Source organism: Triturus cristatus, chromosome 2_1 (genome assembly GCF_964204655.1).
Source record: "Triturus cristatus chromosome 2_1, aTriCri1.1, whole genome shotgun sequence".
Lineage (NCBI taxonomy): Eukaryota > Metazoa > Chordata > Amphibia > Caudata > Salamandridae > Triturus > Triturus cristatus.
Window position 1 is genome coordinate 771,401,250 of NC_140581.1, and position 14,247 is coordinate 771,415,496.

General features: G+C 43.7%; 1 protein-coding gene across 1 annotated transcript in view; it reads left to right on the top strand.

The window, feature by feature from the left end:
- ADAMTS19 (ADAM metallopeptidase with thrombospondin type 1 motif 19) overlaps positions 1-14,247 on the top strand; it is a 1,193,695-nt gene that overhangs the window by 512,824 nt on the left and 666,624 nt on the right. Inside the window, exon 8 of the mRNA XM_085632713.1 lies at positions 8,474-8,579. Coding sequence (XP_085488839.1) covers positions 8,474-8,579 — 106 coding nt within the window. The remainder of the gene's footprint in view (positions 1-8,473; positions 8,580-14,247) is intronic.

The window sequence follows — 14,247 nt, forward strand, 5'->3', positions numbered from 1 at the left end:
TTGAGGGTTGCATATAGGTGCACATATAAAGGATTATAGCAGATATTAGTCACAATATAAATTGATTGTTGGTGGTTTTATACTCATTTTAGGAATTCTGGTCAGTTCTCAAGTGATTTCATCTTATAAAAAATGCTGACCGTCTTCTGGAATTTGAAGAACCATGTTTGATTTCTCTCTTGATTTTCCAATAGAGGTCATAGAAGGAGCTCCAGAAGCAGAACATTAAAGCACATTTTCGATAAATGTACATTATCTTCTTCAGTCATGAGAGAATAAAGTCTGGTATTCAGAGTATAACATGTACTTCCAATAGCAACAGCAGCCTGTCAGTTAATTTACCAGTGTCCTACTGCAGCTTCCTAGAGATTTCTAATGAACAACTATGGCGCTAACATTCTCTATTTATGAAGAAAGTGTGTCCCATCTATAGCCATCTAGATGGAGTCAAAGCTGTAAACCTAAAGTATTACCTATAGAAATTAACAAAATAAGGGAGTTATTTTTGTCATAGAAATTATGCATATTGTTCTAGATAGCTAAAATGAGGATACATATTCTATGAGTTCTGGAATATTTTCCTCATCCATATATATGTATCTTCTGCAATTTTGCATGGTAGTCGGCTTGCAGCCTGAACGCTGGGGTGCTCGTAATGCACCGGGGCGTACGAAAATGTTCATCACACAGGGACTGGCACTCCAGGCAGTGTTAGCATTCCTTAATTTTTGTTCAGTGCTATGGCAGGTCAAGACATCAGCTGGGTTTCATCTTTCTCAGGCTATGTCACGGCGCCTGGTTAACAGAACACATCATATTTCAAAGCCTCTCATCTCCCCAAATATAAATGATGGGCTGCTTGTCTATTTGAAAATCAGCAGCCATCTTTGAATGTCAAAATATATACATGCACATATCATCTCTTATCACAATAGTGACCTATTACAAATTAGTAATTATTGTTATTTAATAATAATTAAACAGCAAATGCAAGCAAATGACAAAAATGGGATAAGAAAAGAAAATATACAATATGGATAGCATTTTGCTTAAACATGCCCCTTATCAATGGCTTACATGCATGTCTTCTTCACTTTCTGTAGCTTGTTTTTCATTTTGGCCTTGGAGGGGCCTCTGGTAGACCCTAGAAAGGATGGTATGAAAATCAGAGTAAAGAGTGATTGCAAATAAAAACAGGCTTTCACTTTTTGGGTTGATGTTACATTGTGCGTTGGTCCCTTCATCTGGGAGCTCTGGAACATTACTTGGAAATAGCTCATTCGGTCATTAGGCAACATGGTGACCCCGAGAAGATGACACCTGCAGACTAATCTCTTTGGATGTGGATGTAATTACCACACCCTGGAGATATCTTCCACACACAGGTCCTAAATAATGGTGAGGTAAAAGATGGTTGGTGCTCTGCATCTGCTTTTCACCACAGATAGCCTATTACTTATTTTTTTTTTTTTTTTAGAGCGGTGGACAAGTGGCCCCCACATGCAAAGTAAGCCTGCCCCATTTGTTATTGTGCTTCCAGCAACAGGGGATTTGCATAAGTAGCAAACATCTCCTGCATTGGATAATGTACAGTGCAAACCATCTGGCAATACCTGGCCTACTATAAGAAGGGGAAAACTTCCTATTGATATCATAAGAACCACTGTATGCCAACTTAGTCCGCAATGCATGATAATAGATAGGACACATATGGGCCCTTTTGGTCTTGAAGACGGGGGTAATTCTTTGGCATATGTTTCAAGCTGAGTCTTACCACACGCTAAGTCTTGAAGCCAATCAGCATGTTTTGGTGCCCTCCTCTCACCACAACACATCAACACTCTGCGTTTAGCTAACAGCAATGATATTGCTACCAGTTTGAGAATATTGGACTGGAGTGGTTAGACAAATCCCAATAGGCACACCTTAGGGGAACAGTATATGCGTTCCTCCACCATCTTTGATAAAGTTTGTGTAATTTGTACCCAAAACTGTGCCACTGGGCCACATACCCATGCCAGATGAATAAAATCTTCCTTTGCCACCTTAGAGCGTACACATGATGCTTCCGCCCACAGCCCGAATTTGTAAAGTTGAAGGGAGAAGTAGTAGGCCTGCTGTAGGTATTTGAAGTGTATAATCCTGAGATTGCAATTGGATGTTAGCTTGCTTAAGCAGGTACAACAGAATTTCCACTCTGTCTGTGTCAATGGGTTGCCTAATGCCATTTGTTCCTGGCTGTGTCCGTAAGCCCACCTTGTTCTGTCTGGGAGGAGTTATATAGTCTTGTGATAAGGTGTTTGCAGTCTGCACATGTGAGTAGGCTCTGTAAAGAGCGGAGTGCAGGTGGTTCCTGTGGAAAGGAATGTTATAAGGTGTTTAGAGCTGCTCTTAGTCTATAATACACAAACATTTGTGTACAGCCACGGTGTCCCCCAAACTCTGTGAGCGTAAAGAAGGATCCATCAGGAAAGGCTTCTCCCATTACTCATAGCCCTGCCTCCCTCAGTGTATTGAATGCCCCTGACTCTTTCGTGACTGATAAGGATGGGTTGTGTATTAGAGATAAAACTGAGTGTATAGAGGGGTCTTTTCTGCATGTGTAGCTAATGTCTGCAATGCCCTAGTCATGCTAGTTAATGAGCTGACTGTCTGGAGTGTAGCTGCCGGTTGTACATACGGAAGGATGGCTATGAGGGGAGTCCAATAGGCTTTCTCGTTTTGATAGAAGTACGGGACACATAACACTGAGGGTGGAACCAGTAATGAGCAAATTGGGCTTGAGCACACAAGTAACACAGTCAAAGATCCAGAGCGTTAAATCCACTGTGAGCATATGGACGTGTAAGTGTCTGCCAGCTGATCCTAGGTTGTTTGCCCGCCCATGTTAAGGTCATCAGGCAGGATTGCAATGATTGAAAGAAATGCCTGCATCAGTGGGATGGGGATGTATATAAATAGGTAGAGAAACTTGGGTAGTACAAGCATTTTTATAAGTACCAATCTGTCCGCTAGCGACAGACGAAGGCGTGTCCATCGGGTCACATAAACCAGCAGGTGCGACATGGCCGTGCCATTGTTTTGGCGAATCACTACTTCCGGGTAACAATGTATCCATACACCCAGGTATTTCAAATGCTCTGTGCACCACTCTAGCAGGTATTCCGTTACATGGGGCACGGTGTTAGGAGTCAGTGGGAAAACTGATTTGGACCAATACCATTCATATTTAATGTATTTCAGTTTGGCAATGTGTGAATGTCATCACCAACTTCCTGTGCCGATATTGGCTGGGTTGAAAACCCATGTTGCCCCGACGGCAGCCACACCAGTGCTATGTCATCTAGATACAGTGCTGTTTCACGCTCATCTGCCGAGGACGTGCATTATATAGGTTTTTGTAAAACTCAGCAAAGCTATTTAAAATTGCCCGGGATTCATGACAATGTTCCCCATCTGGGTTGGTGATAGTAAGCTCATAGGGCGGTTCTTGAGGATCTTGATCTCTAGTTACTAGGCTACGCCCTGGTCGGCCCCCCTCCCCGTATGCCTGCGCCACTCGGCGTCTAAACATATAGAGGATTTCTTGGTCCGTCACCTCAGTGTACTCTGTCAAGTGCATTCTAATGTCTGCTAGTGTCTTAGGCTCCGGATGGTCTTGGTAGGCTCTCTCTAACATGTGCAGTGTGTGCTCAAGTGTACGTAAATGAGAGCGGAGAGTTTCCAATACTCAGGTGGGAATCCCTATGCAGGGGCCACGTATGGTGTCATTGAAGGCTTCCCACCTTACACATGCTGACGCAACTGAGCCTTTATTTTCCTTGAAGTATTGTACAATTGCAATTCTCACCCCGTCACTGAAGACGGCATCTAGGAGGGCAGTGGCCTGCAGTTTCCTTTGAAATCGCTGAGGTGCCCTGAATGGGAGCGTTAGTGATAACAAAACGGGAGAGTGGCCTGACAGCGTCCTTGGGCGGTGACGCAGACCACTACCCATGCATTAGCCTCGGCAGAGATCAGTCAGTAATCCAGGCATGAACACATGTTGTGTGCTCTGGAAATGAATGTGCCATCACAACTTTCTGGATGGTGAACTCACCATGCACCCGCTAGCCCGTAGTACTCCATTCCCACTCTAAGCACTCTGGGTGCTTGTCAAGACTGCCCCATTGATGCAGCAGATCTGTCTATGTCGAGATTGAGGTCAAGTGGGAAGTGAAAGTTACCTCCCCAAAGGTTAGTGAAATGTTGTAGGTCATATAGGTGGGTGCAGAATGTGGTGTAAAGCTTGGGATCATCAGCATAGGGCCTTATATATGTTAATTAGGGTCAGGACCGACCTTCCACAAGTTACCTGCCATATAATATATCTACCTTGATTGGCCATTTTAGAATGAAGCGTGTTTAAGGTGGTGCCTCTACGGACCAGTATGAGGACTCCCCTATAATAGGACTAATAAGAGGAGGCCAGTTTGATGTGTGCCCTTCTCGTCCCTATTTTGGTGGCTGTTTGTGCAGTAAGGTGTGTCTCCTGCATAAATGCAATGAGTATTTGATGACGATCCAAGTATGCTAATACTTGCCAGACCTCTTTAGGGACAGGTGAATGGGCTGAGAGGCCAGGAGCATGTCAACATGCTTGTTCAGTAAGTAGTACATGTATTGAGTCTCAGACCAGGAACAAAGAGCCCACCCACTCCCCCTTTGGCATGACAAACTTACCAAAGCCATCTCCAGTATAGTAAAAGATCCCAATACAGTAAAACAAAATACAGTAGTCCAAAGGGACCAATACAAACTTTCACACACATGATAACCCAGTGGGGTATACCCTTCTGGGGGGAGCGAGATACAATCTACCCTCCGATGTAACAGAGGGGCTGGTAAATTAGTCATTGTTGCTGGGCCATACAATAGGTTATGCTAAGTGAGAGCTATTACACATATTTAGCATCCGTCAACAAATATAAGTTGGTACAACTATGCATGTTATGTGCTCTAGTTTGGAATCACCTGTCAGATTATTGACAGACTACAATAGGCCCACAGTTACAATCATACCCAGACACAAAGAATGATATTGTTTAAACTTTCAACATAGGTTATCGTGGAACCACAAACTTATCTGTGACCAAGTTCAGTGGCATTAAACAGAGTATATTAGACCCGGCAATTGTAGTATCCACACCTGAGCGTGGCGAGGTGCGGTGTTGTCGCCCCTGAGTTTTGTCGAAGTCCATGACTTCTTTTGGAGAGTTGAATAGGGTCTACTCTGCATGCCCTCATGGTTGATCCGCAAGTGGACAGGATACAACATGGTGTATGGAAGTCCCAGGGTCTGCACTTTCTTTTTTACCGGGGTGAATTCCCTGGACGGTCGCGGTTAAATCAGGATCTCATTGCCATGGTATTGTATGGGGCCCTTTTCTCTTGATCGGCGTAGGACAGTGCCTCGGTCCCTGTAGTTCAGAATTTTGGCAATGATCGGCCTCTGGGGGGGGGGGTCTCGGACAACAGCCGTGCCTACAATAATCTGTGAGCGGGTTCTACAATTAGCACCCCAGCAGCTGCTCACTTCCAAACACCTCTCTCAGCATCGTCTCCACATAGTTTACTAGGCGGGCAGTATTTGTGGTCTCTGGAATACCCATTATGCACAGATTATTGCGGCATGAGCACATTTCCAAGTCCTCATTTTTGGCTTGGATAACAGCTAAAATGTTATCCATTTTGAGCTGCTTGCATTTGAGTTCCTGTAGGTCGTCCTCAGCACCAGATATACGTTGTTCCACTGTAGCCAGATGGGCTGCGTGTTTATCAAGTTTGGCAGCCATTGTATCCGTGCTGATATTTAGAGCATCTATCTTGCCATTTATTGACTGTAGACTCTGCTGTATGGGCAGCAAAGTGGCCTCCAAGGTAGCTCCGGGTTGGGGTGGCGGGTCCAGCTCCGTGTATGAGTGGGCATGTTGGGAGGGTCTAGGCGTTCGCTTCACCTCAAAGTTAGGGCGGAATTGTTATTTGTCCACCTTTCTCATGATGTAATGGATGATGGTCGCTATAGATAGGTGCCAGGAGGTTGTTCTGTTCTTATTCATTCAAGGTGGAGTAATTCACCACATACATCCAGGTGGTGTGAGTATTTAATGGCAATGGAGGTCGGGCTGTACACTGTATGTTCTAGGCCCTGCCAGGACAGTGTGTTCTCCAGCTAGGCATCCACCTTCGAAGTAGGCTGTGAGCATGCTGGTCAGCAGATGAGGCAGGGGGAAGTTCGGCACGCAGGCCGCCAGGCAGAGGATGGCTCCGCTAGTTCAGCTCTTCAGCGGTCTTCCTTGCTGTAGCCGCGCCACACCGCCCCGGTTGCACAGTTGGAGCAGACGCGTGTCACGGCCGCAGCACTCCCAGTCCAGGAGTGAAGAGGAGAGGCTTTGTAGGTTGCCAAAGGTCAGGGAGTCTGCCTCAGGAAGCTGAGCTGCAGGCATTGAAAAAGCACAGCAGGTGCCTCACCGCAACGTCCACTTATGAGGCCCAGGATCAGCTCCAGGGGAAAATAGCTCAGGGGCACCATCGCAGCGGTCTGTAACTCTGCCCAGTAGGTCCCAGGCAGCTATTGCTCTGCCACGCTGCGCCCGCCTCTGCACCCGTGCCATCTTCGATCAGGGATGATGGCTCTTCACTGCACTCCTCATCTCGGGTGCCGGCCTGCCCCTCCCAGGACTCAGCTTTATGTACTTCGATTAGGCGCCGCCATCTTCTGAAGGGTAGTTGCCATCCACCGATTCTTACTCTACTCGGCCGAACGCTTGCTCTGCAAGTCACTTTTGTTCACAGAAGCAGTAGACTGTATGTGCGATGCGGTTCTGCTCTCGCAGGGTCTGGGATGATGGAGTATGGCCGTATATTAGGAGGACTGATGTCCTGGAGTCCTGGCCGGCCGAGCTGCACTAATGTGCGGCCATCTTGCTATAGGCTCTCTAAAACCCCCACAATTGAAGTTCATTGCTATACTGTAACCACCGAGCAGCCATAAAAAACTGTCTTAGCCAATGCAACAGTACAGTACCAGAATGCGTCACCCTCACACCCAAGTCAAGTGTCTCAAAGTATCCAGCGGAGGAGGATCACTAGCTCTCTCCTCTCAGGCCATCACAAGCCGCCCAACCAGGAACAGAGAAGGGCCTACTCAAACACCCACACGCTCACCAGATGGGTGTGGATCAGAAGACATATGCTGAGGCAATCATGCGGGGGCGCAGGTCGCCCCTCGCTTTCAAGTTTCTAATATATCTGCCTAAAAAAAACTCCCCGTCAAAGCTTATTCAACAATGCCAACTCCACCTAAAACTGAAAGTTTATAATATCCTTAAAAACATTACCAAGGTTAATCAGTAGGTGTAAATTCCCATTAAAAGAAGAGGAATAATCAACACTCTTTTCCCATATTTGTCTACAAAATCAGTGTAACCATTTAGGTTTTTTTAACAGATGAAAATATTGTGATAATTATTCTCAGATAGAATGTTTCCTATGCTTAAGAACCATTTAATTAATTTGCGCTGGGATATAAAACGGAGTTTATCATTGTGAGAAAGTGGATTATTTGTTGTGGTGGATGGTAGTCCACCACAATTACTAATGGCACTATTCTTGTTAGGTCCAGTAAAGGTTTCAGTAATTTAAACCTGAGCTCAATACCTGAAGGAACAGAATACCTTCCCACACCCAAGGCCTTTGTCTCGGCTCTGGGAGCAAGTTCACATCTCATCAAGGAGGCCATTCAGCTGCCAGGTGACAGTCAGAGCTCATCAAAATTGGCTTCTAGTGGCTTTAAGTGGGTAACAGGGACCTTTGCAAAAGTACCTTTTCAAGCATATTTATAGTAAATTAATTTTACCAGGGAATTGGGTTTACCAAAGTATTTCAAAAAGTCCAGGAATTAATTCTGTAGATGTTTCTTAGATAGAGATAACATTATTAAATGTAACATTAGTACATCCTCAGAAAGTACACTGTGCAGGTAATAATCAGGGAGAATGTATGCACTTAAAATGAAGATACCAGAATTAATATTAATTTCATAGGTGTGTGTGTGGATATGTTGTGCAGAACATCTTAAAGGGGCCATCAGTCATGCCAAATGGCATTTAAACAAAATGTTATCCGTGTCGTATTTTTCTCTTCTTATCACGATTTTCTCACAACGCATTTTTCTAACTCATGAAATCTTAGACCGTTTATTCCTGCACAGCATGTTGTGTATTTTCTGTGTATTCAAATGTGTCTATCTTTTATACGGTCTTTCACATATAAAAATATCTGATATTTTTATGACATTCATTTTTCTTTTATCTGGCTGCATGATGATATGAGACAAATATATTGGATTTTAATTATATTATTCTGCTTTATATATTCTTTTGAAATTTGCCAGTAAACTCTGTGCTAATTTATCATGCTTTTATTTTTACAGGCATTGCTTATTTGAATGGAATGTGTAGTGAAAAACGAAAATGCATTATTGCAGAGGACAATGGTCTTAATCTTGCCTTTACTATTGCTCATGAGATGGGCCACAAGTAAGTAGATTCATGCAATGAATTGAAATTAACATAGAATGGAGAATGACTACCTAGAGGAAATAAACGTAATCAGTAAGCGTTTTTGTATGCATCATTAGCTATGTACAGGGATAACCAGTGTACAAATAAGCTATGTACTTTATTCAAATCTTTGGAAGACCGATTTTTGGTGGTCTCACACAGTTGCCTACTGCCACAATCCAGATGCAGAGGCTAGTGTAGAAGTTGGACGGCACATTGTGGTGAATGCAAGGAAGTCTGGAGGTGATTTAAAGAATTCTGATGGCAACCACCTACAGAGTAGACCTTGGAGAGACTAAAGGTTAAGGTTTTGACAGGGTAGTCATACGAGAAAGATGATGATGGTAGTAGCAAAAGTATATACATGTATATGTGAAGTAACATGTTCAACCATTTGGACGGAAGTGAACAGTTATGAGCGCCTAGATAATACAAAGATAAGGACTTTTTCATCCTCAGTTGGTTGTCCCTGGTTTCGGAGATGCATTTTATATAATCAATCATAAAGTGTTCAATGTTTTCTTAAAGCAAGATAACTCAAAACAGCTTATTTCATTGTGACTATATACCCTTACCATCATACGTGGAAAGCTGAACTTCCACAAAGTAGAAACAAATAACGTTTGTATCTGAAATCGAATGCCCTCATTTTCCTATAAGCATATATAGCTAGCCCTAAAAAATAATTATTTCAAATCTACAAAAGAAACTGTTTAGTTTGTTCAAAAATAACTGAAAATATACATTCCTGAATCAGCTGTTAGTAGGGCTGCATTAACCCTTGCGCAAGGACTTACCTTGTCCTGCATTGACAACATCATTGCTATCCTCGTTAGTTTCACCACATCATTCCTTCTTTCCTGTAATCTGCAACTGTAACCCCTTGTGTAAAAGAAAGTGAATTTGACCACACAGTCCTCAAAATGGCAAAGTTATGTCCTAAAATGTCACGGTTGTCAAAGAAGAATGTACTATGGGAAAACAAAACTATTGGTCAAATGCACAAAACAGACTTGTGGTCACAGACCCTACATTTGGAAAAACACTGGGGTGCCGATTACGATCCTGGAAAAACCGGGTACGAACTGTCGGTCGGAGCGTTTTCTCCGTCCGACTCGTACCCGGTTGTAAAACTTTACAAACATGGAAGTACGATTCGCACGGAAACACCATTTCCGTACGATTCGTAAAAAACACCGACCGACGAAAATATACATACGAATGTGATCCGGGAATGCTGCGACGTGACGTCGGGACGCTTACAGGCAGCGTTTCACGACCCAGGAAGTACGATTTGAACCGACATCAGTCCGGACGGCAATATTTTCACGGCACCCAAAAAGTGCCGGAAAAGCGAAGTACGGCGCAAAACGACCAGATTAGGGGGCCCGGTACGCGCCGTACCCCCCCAGCCCCCGTATGTACACGGCGAACCCCCTCCAGCCCCCGTATGTACGCGCCGACCCCCCCATCCCCCATATGTACGCGGCGAACCCCCGTGTATGTACACCCGTGTACATTCGAGTCGTACCCCCACCCGTGTATGTACACCCGTGTACGTGTCGTACCCCTCGTGTATGTACACCCGTGTACGTTCGAGTCGTACCCCCACCCGTGTATGTACACCCGTGTACGTGTCGTATCCCCCGTGTATGTATACCCGTGTACGTGTCGTACCCCCCCGTGTATGTACACCTGTGTACGTGTCGTACCCCCGTGTATGTACACCCGTGTACGTGTCGTACCCCCGTGTATGTACACCCGTGTACGTGTCGTACCCCCGTGTATGTACACGGGTGTACATACAAGGGTGGGGGTACGACTCGAACGTACACGGGTGTACATACACGGGGGGTACGACACATACACGGGTGTACTTACACAGGTGGGGGTACGACTTGAACGTACACGGGTGTACATACACGGGGGTACGACACGTACACGGGTGTACATACACGGGTGGGGGTACGACTCGAACGTACACGGGTGTACATACACGGGGGGTATAACACGTACACGGGTGTACATACACGGGGGTACGACTCGAACGTACGGGGGCTGGGGGGGGTCGGCGCATACATACGGGGGCTGGGGGGGTCGGCGCGTACATACGGGGGCTGGGGGGGTCGGCGCGTACATACGGGGGCTGGGGGGGGTCAGCCCGTATGTGGGCACATGTCTCCATGGTTGCTATGGGAGTTCGGTGCGGACGGTGTTTTTTCCATACGGATGTGACTTCGGACGCATGGGATGGATCGTAATTGCGCGGTCGGACTTCACTTTTCACGTTTGTACGGTAAATCGTCCGGGGAAGTGTCGGACACTTTTTCTGACCCGAGGACGTGTGGGGAATAATTCCCAATGCTATTCGTATGGACTTTTTCCCATGCGAATCGTACTTGGCAGTTTGTACGGCACTTGTACGATTCGTACGGTAAAAAGACCGGATACGAGTCGTACGGGGAATTTTTTTACAGGATCGTAATCGGCACCTGGGTCTTCTGAAACCCCTTTAAGGAGTAGGTTAATTCTTCTTGACTTGCAAAAAATATTGTCCATCTAATTCCATGTCACAGCTAAAAGAGGTTCTTCATTCCTGAATGCTTGCGGCCATGACATGGATCAGTAGTGTGTGACAGCAAATCCGATCCCATTCCATTGATCAGATATTGATTCCCATGTAAGGATGAGACCTGATTCTCAAATGCAGAGCTGTTCCCAGTAGACTGAATTACATTGGATGGTGCATGCAGTGGTCCCAGAGAAATTTGCAGTCTCCCTAAGTTATCCTAAATTCTACAATATTACTAAAGTTATGTTTTAATCAACGCATCACTTATGAAATCATTAGCTCCTGTGCAACTCACTGCTGTTATGTACAGAAAAGTCAGATCATACTCCTGTGCAGATATTGCAGTCAGTAGGTGTGCTTTTACAATGCTTTAAATATGTGGAAAACCTGCTTTGAAAGAAAAAACTCAGGGAAAATCTCCAGTGGAGTAATTCAGTGCTTCTTATTTAAGTCAATGTAAAGAACAGGAGGAGATTACGATTAGAAATCAAGGCTGCATCTCTCTCCGCTTTCTAAGACAGATATCTACATCAGGGCTTATAGTCACCCAATTTTTATGTAAAAGTACCAGAAGCCTTGGAACACCCATATACACTATGGAGACGGTTCACAGAAGCATTTATGAGTTAGCGAATGACTACAAGGTTACTCTTTTACATGCTTTTATTAAAAAAGTGTAAATAGAGCGTAGTCATTTCTATTTGAACTAACTGTTTATGATTATTCCCTGAATGTTATCATTAAATTCCTTCTTTTGCCATTTTGAGGCCTGATAGATTACATAAAATAGAAGAACATGAGTATACTACATTACTTATTTCAAAATGCCTTTGCGAATAGGCCCCATTGTGTTCATTGTCGCTATTGCTGGCATCAGTGTTCCTGCCGAGTGCTGTTCAGCTGCCCCCAATCTATGATCTGGCATGTGGAAAAGGCTGATGCTGGATCAAATATAGAACTGGTAATTAACCTGAAACTTTTCAAACTCCTGCTTTCCAGAACCAACACTCTCCTTCACCCACTATTTGTAATGACTGGCTTTTATATATCACTTCATGTCTTGTTGTTTCCTAGGACTGTACCACTATGATGTACTTAATAGGTTATTGACTGCAAGATGTTGAATGGAGCTGATCATGCACTTAACTAGCTTTATTGGCATTAGTTGACATTAGTCTACAGAAACTTCTTATATGCAGTAGCTCAGCTTGGACTAGATCCAAACATGGTCCGTCACTACCTGCGTTACAACTAAAGGCAAGCCTAAAACAGGCTTCGCCGGTGTCAAGCTTCCCCCTGGACTCTGAGGTGTGTTTTAAAGAAAGGGGATTCCAAAATATAAAATATTTGATTCTAGCGAATAGTGTACGACCCAATATAAAATAGAACTTAGCCCATGGAGTGAGATAATTTTGGATTCTTTTGTGGTTAGACATACTTCATTCGAATTCTCTGACAGAGAAATGGTATGGAACCTCTGCAGAATGTAATTTCTGTCAGAATGGGACTCAAGGCATCAATCATGTCTTATTGGTCTGCCCGGCTCTTTTATTGTACTGCAAAAATGGCTGAGACCTATGTGTTTGCAGTTATCTATACGAACCACCTGTGAAGCTTCAGACTTCCCTAATGAAATGTTTTGTCATATAATTTTTAACTTTTTGAGCGCTTTTAAATTTTTTATTGATTTTACTTCATATTTAAGGTTTCTGTCTTAACCTTGTATGATCTATAATGAATGTTTACGAAATTGAACGCCTTAGAGAATTTGTGCTTGGTACTTTTTATATGTACGACAATGTGTGTGTTCTCTTTATATGGATCTCTTCAGACTTCTGTATCATGAATAAAAATATACTTGAAACTTGACCTTCATTGACGTTATGCTCTGGCACTTTTAATTTGACTGAGCTAGAAGTGGGTTCAGATAATCTGAACATTTTGGCGAAATCATTTCCACATATTGACCATTTCTTTCTTTCTGTTGGGTATTCTGTAGTGCATAGGTAGGTATTGCCACAGTAGAAAAAGAGAAAGAGATGGCTTTCTTTATTAGTGTTGAGGTTGCTTGTTGTGACTATGGCTAAAATTTTAGTTTAGAATTTTATGTTGAGTATGGTTTACTATTTTGAGTGGCCTTACTTCTAATTGTTTATGGGATCTTATATGTCTTACGATATCCTGTGGAGTTGTGCAAAGTTCTCCTGAGATCAGTCTTCAAGGTTGTACAGATCTGCAGCCTTGTACTAATTGCACCCAGACCGTCATTCTATGCATTTGGTAATGTGCCCATGGGTTATATGCCTGAACAGAAGCTTTTTGTAATCCAGATTTACTGGTTGCTCTAAATATGTGTTAAAAGCAGCTGATGGTGTGGGGTATGTGATTCCTCTTCTCCCCAATAATGTGATCAGCTTGTGTAGGTCATGGTCTGCTGGTACGGATTGTTTCACCTGATCACCATTCTTCTCATCTTTTAGGCAGTTTGCAAGTACGGTAATCCAGTTGTGGTGCTAATGGAGACACTGAGGAACAGATTCACAAAAGTAAACTTACACATTTGTGTAGGTTTACTCTTTCTCAGTATTCACAAAACTGCAATTTAATAGTGAGTTTATGATTGCGGAGACTCCGCAGTTGGCGCGGAGAACTCAGAACATAAAAAGATAGGCCTTCCCTATCTTTGCATGTGCAGAGTTCTGCCCAGACTGCAGAGTCACCACAGTCGCAAACTTACTATTAAATTTTCAGTTTTGTGATTATTGAAAAATGGAAGCTTACACAACTGTGTAAGTTTACCTACATGAATCAGGCCTTATACCATGTCTAAATAAAAGAGTACATTGACAGTTGGCTGTATACATTGGTGAGTGCATGGAAGGATTATTAGGCGAGTGAGTACATGGATGGGTGTGTTCTACTTTTCTATAATCAGAACCTGCTTCTTGAACAGGTGCAAAAACGTTACAGAAATCTTACAGCCTGAGGTCTCAGACAGCATTAGTAACAAACCCAGAATAACCAATAGTATGCCATTGTTGGAAGTACAGAAGGGTTGGACACCATTGAGCA